This window comes from Nicotiana tomentosiformis, chromosome 2 (genome assembly GCF_000390325.3).
Source record: "Nicotiana tomentosiformis chromosome 2, ASM39032v3, whole genome shotgun sequence".
Taxonomy (NCBI): Eukaryota; Viridiplantae; Streptophyta; class Magnoliopsida; order Solanales; family Solanaceae; genus Nicotiana; species Nicotiana tomentosiformis.
This window is the reverse complement of record NC_090813.1, coordinates 72409420-72419144: the sequence shown is the minus strand read 5'-3', so window position 1 is coordinate 72419144 and position 9725 is coordinate 72409420. Positions and strand designations below refer to the sequence as shown.

Below are 9725 nucleotides of genomic sequence, written 5' to 3'. Positions count from 1 at the left end.
ATAAATAGTTGTTTAGGAGGGCAGAAATGTCTATCTAAATTAGCCCTTAATTTATCTAAATCTCTAATATAATCTCTGGGTTGTTCCTCCATTAATATTTTAAGGGCATTAATGGTGGATCCTGAATTAATGGCCTTTGCGTATGAATCGTTGGCAGATTGGCAACCTCCTTGAGCACATGGAGATGGGGTTCCCCACCTTCGTGTAATTCTCTGGAAACCCTAATAAATAATTTATTTACTGGGGTAGAAATATTTTGTAACTGTGTAAGAGCTTCGTCTTTTGTATGAGAACAGTGGGGATAAGTCAAGAAATAATTCTTGGCTTGAATTCTAAATTTTTTAGACGGTAGCATATTTGTAATAAGAGTGAGGTATCCGAATCAGATCTCCCTTCAACTTGGTGAAATGAATTGGATACTGGAGTACCATATATACTAGAACCCTTAATAGCCTTATTGATCCAGTTGACACACGTGGCGTCCATCCGTTATAATATTACCGGATGGACGCGCATTTTTAAAAGTGGGCCCTACATGTCTATACTATTCACTGTAGATTATTGAATGTTGTCGGAATGTAATCATTGCATATTCAAATTTCAAATTAAATGTATCCGGATTAGAAAGTCATGCTTGCCGTGACATTCCTAGAACTTGCTGGGCATATTTGTCACATTATATATCATGGGGAGGTGGTTGCATTAATGCAACCAATGGCTTCAATACCTTGGGCCTATAACCAATGCTGGGTCTGTGAATTTATTAAATGGGCTTACTCTGGGCCTGGCCCAAAATCAGCGTGAGTCTGATGTGGACTTAATTGAGTCCATTTTTTTTCGATTTTGGGGGGAACTAGATACTGCAGCATCTATGACCCCCCGTAGCTATAGAGTGTTTTGGGCCATGGTAGTGAACCAGAAGCCCAATGGAACACTACCTGCCTTCCGTGATATATATTCTTCTGTACAAGATACCAATGGGCTTAACTAGCTCTGATTCGGAGACCTCACTCTTATTAGGGATATGTCATCAATGACGTTATAAGTTACATTATTGGAATAAGATTTTGCATTAAAATCTAAATGACCAGTAATATAATTATGAACGCCTAATGATCTGGCCCAAGCAGTCTTACCTGTTCTGCTTGGCCCCTCCAGTATCAGACTCAATGGTCTGTCACTACTATTATTCTTCACTGGCCTCGCAGATGGGTCTTCGAAAACCTCACCTAACCATTGCTCTATATCATCTGGGACCACATAGCTTTGTGGGTCCCATTTTGAAATAAATAGTTGTTTAGGAGGGCAGAAATATCTATCTAAATTAGCCCTTAATTTATCTAAATCTCTAATATAATCTCTGGGCTGTTCCTCCATTAATATTTTAAGGGCATTAATGGTGGATCCTGAATTAATGGCCTTTGCGTATGAATCATTGTCAGATTGGCAACCTCCTTGAGCGCATGGAGATGAGGTTCCCCACCTTCGTGTAATTCTCTGGAAAACCCTAATAAATAATTTATTTACTGGGGTAGAAATATTTTGTAACTGTGTAAGAGCTTCATCTTTTGTAAGAGAACAGTGGGGATAAGTCAAGAAATAATTCTTGGCTTGAATTCTAAATTTTTTAGACGGTAGCATATTTGTAATAAGAGTGAGGTCTCCGAATCAGAGCTCCCTTCAACTTGGTGAAATGAATTGGATACTGGAGTACCATATATACTAGAACCTTAATAGCCTTATTGATCCAGTTCACACACGTGGCGTCCATCCGTTATAATATTACCGGATGGACGCGCATTTTTAAAAGTGGGCCCACATGTCTGTACTATTCACTGTAGATGATTGAATGTTGTCGGAATGTAATCATTGCATATTCAAATTTAAAATTAAATGTATCCGGATTAGAAAGTCATGCTTGCCGTGACTTTCCTAGAACTTGCTGGGCATGTTTGTCACATTATATATCATGGGGGGGTGGTTGCATTAATGCAACCTATGGCTCCAATACCTTGGGCCTATAACCAATGCGGGGTCTGTGAATTTATTATATGGGCTTACTCTGGGCCTGGCCCAGAATCAGCATGATTCTGATGTGGACTTAATTGAGTCCATTTTTTTTCGATTTTGGGGGGAACTAGATACTGCAGCATCTATGACCCCCCGTAGCTATAGAGTGTTTTGGACCGTGGTAGTGGACCAGGAGCCCAATGGAACACTACCTGCCTTCCGTGATATATATTCTTCTGTACAAGATACCACTGGGCTTAACTAGCTCTTATTCGGAGACCTCACTTTTATTAGGGATATGTCATCAATAACGTTATAAGTTACATTATTGGAATAAGATTTTGCATTAAAATCTAAATGACCACTAATATAATTATGAACGCCTAATGATCTGGCCCAAGCAGTCTTACCTGTTCTGCTTGGCCCCTCCAGTATCAGACTCAATGGTCTGTCACTACTATTATTCTTCACTGGCCTCGCAGATGGGTCTTCGAAAACCTCACCTAACCATTTCTCTATATCATCTGGGACCACATAGCTTTGTGGGTCCCATTTTGAAATAAATAGTTGTTTAGGAGGGCAGAAATGTCTATCTAAATTAGCCCTTAATTTATCTAAATCTCTAATATAATATGTGGGCTGTTCCTCCATTAATATTTTAAGGGCATTAATGGTGGATCCTGAATTAATGGCCTTTGCGTATGAATCATTGGCAGATTGGCAACCTCCTTGAGCACATGGAGATGAGGTTCCCCACCTTCGTGTAATTCTCTGGAAACCCTAATAAATAATTTATTTACTGGGATAGAAATATTTTGTAACTGTGTAAGAGCTTCGTCTTTTGTAAGAGAACAGCGGGGATAAGTCAAGAAATAATTCTTGGCTTGAATTCTAAATTTTTTAGACGGTAGCATATTTGTAATAAGAGTGAGGTATCCGAATCAGATCTCCCTTCAACTTGGTGAAATGAATTGGATACTGGAGTACCATATATACTAGAACCCTTAATAGCCTTATTGATCCAGTTGACACACGTGGCGTCCATCCGTTATAATATTACCGGATGGACGCGCATTTTTAAAAGTGTGCCCTACATGTCTATACTATTCACTGTAGATTATTGAATGTTGTCGGAATGTAATCATTGCATATTCAAATTTCAAATTAAATGTATCCGGATTAGAAAGTCATGCTTTCCGTGACATTCCTAGAACTTGCTGGGCATATTTGTCACATTATATATCATGGGGGGTGGTTGCATTAATGCAACCAATGGCTTCAGTACCTTGGGCCTATATCCAATGCTGGGTCTGTGAATTTATTAAATGGGCTTACTCTGGGCCTGGCCCAAAATCAGCGTGAGTCTGATGTGGACTTAATTGAGTCCATTTTTTTTCGATTTTGGGGGGAACTAGATACTGCAGCATCTATGACCCCCCGTAGCTATAGAGTGTTTTGGGCCATGGTAGTGAACCAGAAGCCCAATGGAATACTACCTGCCTTCCGTGATATATATTCTTCTGTACAAGATACCAATGGGCTTAACTAGCTCTGATTCGGAGACCTCACTCTTATTAGGGATATGTCATCAATGACGTTATAAGTTACATTATTGGAATAAGATTTTGCATTAAAATCTAAATGACCAGTAATATAATTATGAACGCCTAATGATCTGGCCCAAGCAGTCTTACCTGTTCTGCTTGGCCCCTCCAGTATCAGACTCAATGGTCTGTCACTACTATTATTCTTCACTGGCCTCGCAGATGGGTCTTCGAAAACCTCACCTAACCATTGCTCTATATCATCTGGGACCACATAGCTTTGTGGGTCCCATTTTGAAATAAATAGTTGTTTAGGAGGGCAGAAATATCTATCTAAATTAGCCCTTAATTTATCTAAATCTCTAATATAATCTCTGGGCTGTTCCTCCATTAATATTTTAAGGGCATTAATGGTGGATCCTGAATTAATGGCCTTTGCGTATGAATCATTGTCAGATTGGCAACCTCCTTGAGCGCATGGAGATGAGGTTCCCCACCTTCGTGTAATTCTCTGGAAACCCTAATAAATAATTTATTTTCTGGGGTAGAAATATTTTGTAACTGTGTAAGAGCTTCATCTTTTGTAAGAGAACAGTGGGGATAAGTCAAGAAATAATTCTTGGCTTGAATTCTAAATTTTTTAGACGGTAGCATATTTGTAATAAGAGTGAGGTCTCCGAATCAGAGCTCCCTTCAACTTGGTGAAATGAATTGGATACTGGAGTACCATATATACTAGAACCCTTAATAGCCTTATTGATCCAGTTCACACACGTGGCGTCCATCCGTTATAATATTACCGGATGGACGCGTATTTTTAAAAGTGGGGCCCACATGTCTGTACTATTCACTGTAGATGATTGAATGTTGTCGGAATGTAATCATTGCATATTCAAATTTAAAATTAAATGTATCCGGATTAGAAAGTCATGCTTGCCGTGACTTTCCTAGAACTTGCTGGGCATGTTTGTCACATTATATATCATGGGGGGGTGGTTGCATTAATGCAACCTATGGCTCCAATACCTTGGGCCTATAACCAATGCAGGGTCTGTGAATTTATTAAATGGGCTTACTCTGGGCCTGGCCCAGAATCAGCGTGATTCTGATGTGGACTTAATTGAGTCCATTTTTTTTCGATTTTGGGGGGAACTAGATACTGAAGCATCTATGACCCCCCGTAGCTATAGAGTGTTTTGGACCGTGGTAGTGGACCAGGAGCCCAATGGAACACTACCTGCCTTCCGTGATATATATTCTTCTGTACAAGATACCACTGGGCTTAACCAGCTCTTATTCGGAGACCTCACTCTTATTAGGGATATGTCATCAATAACGTTATAAGTTACATTATTGGAATAAGATTTTGCATTAAAATCTAAATGACCACTAATATAATTATGAACGCCTAATGATCTGGCCCAAGCAGTCTTACCTGTTCTGCTTGGCCCCTCCAGTATCAGACTCAATGGTCTGCCACTACTATTATTCTTCACTGGCCTCGCAGATGGGTCTTCGAAAACCTCACCTAACCATTGCTCTATATCATCTGGGACCACATAGCTTTGTGGGTCCCATTTTGAAATAAATAGTTGTTTAGGAGGGCAGAAATGTCTATCTAAATTAGCCCTTAATTTATCTAAATCTCTAATATAATCTGTGGGCTGTTCCTCCATTAATATTTTAAGGGCATTAATAGTGGATCCTGAATTAATGGCCTTTGCGTATATATCATTGACAGATTGGCAACCTCCTTGAGCACATGGAGATGAGGTTCCCCACCTTCGTGTAATTCTCTGGAAACCCTAATAAATAATTTATTTACTGGGGTAGAAATATTTTGTAACTGTGTAAGAGCTTCGTCTTTTGTAAGAGAACAGTGGGGATAAGTCAAGAAATAATTCTTGGCTTGAATTCTAAATTTTTTAGACGGTAGCATATTTGTAATAAGAGTGAGGTATCCGAATCAGATCTCCCTTCAACTTGGTGAAATGAATTGGATACTGGAGTACCATATATACTAGAACCCTTAATAGCCTTATTGATCCAGTTGACACACGTGTCGTCCATCCGTTATAATATTACCGGATGGACGCGCATTTTTAAAAATGGGACCTACATGTCTATACTATTCACTGTAGATTATTGAATGTTGTCGGAATGTAATCATTGTATATTCAAATTTCAAATTAAATGTATCCGGATTAGAAAGTCATGCTTGCCGTGACATTCCTAGAACTTGCTGGGCATATTTGTCACATTATATATCATGGGGGGGTGGTTGCATTAATGCAACCAATGGCTTCAGTACCTTGGGCCTATAACCAATGCTGGGTCTGTGAATTTATTAAATGGGCTTACTCTGGGCCTGGCCCAAAATCAGCGTGAGTCTGATGTGGACTTAATTGAGTCCATTTTTTTTCGATTTTGGGGGGAACTAGATACTGCAGCATCTATGACCCCCCGTAGCTATAGAGTGTTTTGGGCCATGGTAGTGAACCAGAAGCCCAATGGAACACTACCTGCCTTCCGTGATATATATTCTTCTGTACAAGATACCAATGGGCTTAACTAGCTCTGATTCGGAGACCTCACTCTTATTAGGGATATGTCATCAATGACGTTATAAGTTACATTATTGGAATAAGATTTTGCATTAAAATCTAAATGACCAGTAATATAATTATGAACGCCTAATGATCTGGCCCAAGCAGTCTTACCTGTTCTGCTTGGCCCCTCCAGTATCAGACTCAATGGTCTGTCACTACTATTATTCTTCACTGGCCTCGCAGATGGGTCTTCGAAAACCTCACCTAACCATTGCTCTATATCATCTGGGACCACATAGCTTTGTGGGTCCCATTTTGAAATAAATAGTTGTTTAGGAGGGCAGAAATATCTATCTAAATTAGCCCTTAATTTATCTAAATCTCTAATATAATCTCTGGGCTGTTCCTCCATTAATATTTTAAGGGCATTAATGGTGGATCCTGAATTAATGGCCTTTGCGTATGAATCATTGTCAGATTGGCAACCTCCTTGAGCACATGGAGATGAGGTTCCCCACCTTCGTGTAATTCTCTGGAAACCCTAATAAATAATTTATTTTCTGGGGTAGAAATATTTTGTAACTGTGTAAGAGCTTCATCTTTTGTAAGAGAACAGTGGGGATAAGTCAAGAAATAATTCTTGGCTTGAATTCTAAATTTTTTAGATGGTAGCATATTTGTAATAAGAGTGAGGTCTCCGAATCAGAGCTCCCTTCAACTTGATGAAATGAATTGGATACTGGAGTACCATATATACTAGAACCCTTAATAGCCTTATTGATCCAGTTCACACACGTGGCGTCCATCCGTTATAATATTACCGGATGGACGCGCATTTTTAAAAGTGGGGCCCACATGTCTGTACTATTCACTGTAGATGATTGAATGTTGTCGGAATGTAATCATTGCATATTCAAATTTAAAATTAAATGTATCCGGATTAGAAAGTCATGCTTGCCGTGACTTTCCTAGAACTTGCTGGGCATGTTTGTCACATTATATATCATGGGGGGGTGGTTGCATTAATGCAACCTATGGCTCCAATACCTTGGGCCTATAACCAATGCAGGGTCTGTGAATTTATTAAATGGGCTTACTCTGGGCCTGGCCCAGAATCAGCGTGAGTCTGATGTGGACTTAATTGAGTCCATTTTTTTCGATTTTGGGGGGAACTAGATACTGCAGCATCTATGACCCCCCGTAGCTATAGAGTGTTTTGGACCGTGGTAGTGGACCAGGAGCCCAATGGAACACTACCTGCCTTCCGTGATATATTTTCTTCTGTACAAGATATCACTGGGCTTAACTAGCTCTGATTCGGAGACCTCACTCTTATTAGGGATATGTCATCAATGACGTTATAAGTTACATTATTGGAATAAGATTTTGCATTAAAATCTAAATGACCACTAATATAATTATGAACGCCTAATGATCTGGCCCAAGCAGTCTTACCTGTTCTGCTTGGCCCCTCCAGTATCAGACTCAATGGTCTGCCACTACTATTATTCTTCACTGGCCTCGCAGATGGGTCTTCGAAAACCTCACCTAACCATTGCTCTATATCATCTGGGACCACATAGCTTTGTGGGTCCCATTTTGAAATAAATAGTTGTTTAGGAGGGCAGAAATGTCTATCTAAATTAGCCCTTAATTTATCTAAATCTCTAATATAATCTCTGGGCTGTTCCTCCATTAATATTTTAAGGGCATTAATGGTGGATCCTGAATTAATGGCCTTTGCGTAAGAATCATTGTCAGATTGGCAACCTCCTTGAGCACATGGAGATGAGGTTCCCCACCTTCGTGTAATTCTCTCGAAACCCTAATAAATAATTTATTTACTGGGGTAGAAATATTTTGTAACTGTGTAAGACCTTCGTCTTTTGTAAGAGAACAGTGGGGATAAGTCAAGAAATAATTCTTGGCTTGAATTCTAAATTTTTTAGACGGTAGCATATTTGTAATAAGAGTGAGGTCTCCGAATCAGAGCTCCCTTCAACTTGGTGAAATGAATTGGATACTGGAGTACCATATATACTAGAACCCTTAATAGCCTTATTGATCCAGTTCACACACGTGGCGTCCATCCGTTATAATATTACCGGATGGACGCGTATTTTTAAAAGTGGGCCCCACATGTCTGTACTATTCACTGTAGATGATTGAATGTTGTCGGAATGTAATCATTGCATATTCAAATTTCAAATTAAATGTATCCGAATTAGAAAGTCATGCTTGCCGTGACTTTCCTAGAACTTGCTGGGCATGTTTGTCACATTATATATCATGGGGGGGGGGGTTGCATTAATGCAACCAATGGCTTCAATACCTTGGGCCTATAACCAATGCTGGGTCTGTGAATTTATTAAATGGGCTTACTCTGGGCCTGGCCCAGAATCAGCGTGAGTCTGATGTGGACTTAATTGAGTCCATTTTTTTTCGATTTTGGGGGGAACTAGATACTGCAGCATCTATGACCCCCTGTAGCTATAGAGTGTTTTGGGCCGTGGTAGTGGACCAGGAGCCCAATGGAACACTACCTGCCTTCCGTGATATATTTTCTTCTGTACAAGATATCACTGGGCTTAACTAGCTCTGATTCGGAGACCTCACTCTTATTAGGGATATGTCATCAATGACGTTATAAGTTACATTATTGGAATAAGATTTTGCATTAAAATCTAAATGACCACTAATATAATTATGAACGCCTAATGATCTGGCCCAAGCAGTCTTACCTGTTCTGCTTGGCCCCTCCAGTATCAGACTCAATGGTCTGTCACTACTATTATTCTTCACTGGCCTCGCAGATGGGTCTTCGAAAACCTCACCTAACCATTGCTCTATATCATCTGGGACCACATAGCTTTGTGGGTCCCATTTTGAAATAAATAGTTGTTTAGGAAGGCAGAAATGTCTATCTAAATTAGCCCTTAATTTATCTAAATCTCTAATATAATCTCTGGGTTGTTCCTCCATTAATATTTTAAGGGCATTAATGGTGGATCCTGAATTAATGGCCTTTGCGTATGAATCGTTGGCAGATTGGCAACCTCCTCTACTTGATCTGCCATCGATTTGGAAAACTCCAAAATCAATGAAGTCTCCGTCTTTCTCCACGTATGTTTTAACATCGGAGGAGGACTTAGCTCCCTGAATGTTCGGATGGAAATGTGCTGACCTCGTTGGGGAAGTGAAGTCGAATACTCTATTGTTGGTGCAGACATACTTGCCTTCGAATTGGATGAGCACATGGAGATGAGGTTCCCCATCTTCGTGTAATTCTCTGGAAACCCTAATAAATAATTTATTTACTGGGGTAGAAATATTTTGTAACTGTGTAAGAGCTTCGTCTTTTGTAAGAGAACAGTGGGGATAAGTCAAGAAATAATTCTTGGCTTGAATTCTAAATTTTTTAGACGGTGGCATATTTGTAATAAGAGTGAGGTCTCCGAATCAGAGCTCCCTTCAACTTGGTGAAATGAATTGGAGACTGGAGTACCATATATACTAGAACCCTTAATAGCCTTATTGATCCAGTTCACACACGTGGCGTCCATCCGTTATAATATTACCGGATGGACGCGCATTTTTAAAAGTGGGCCCCACATGTCTGTAC

General features: G+C 39.7%; 1 protein-coding gene across 1 annotated transcript; it reads right to left on the bottom strand.

The window, feature by feature from the left end:
- Positions 1-8695: 8695 nt before the first annotated feature.
- On the bottom strand, positions 8696-9535 carry LOC138905043 (uncharacterized). Its single transcript, XM_070193548.1, has one exon. It carries the CDS (start codon positions 9533-9535, stop codon positions 8696-8698), a length of 840 nt encoding a protein of 279 aa, XP_070049649.1.
- Between the last annotated feature and the right edge of the window lie 190 nt (positions 9536-9725).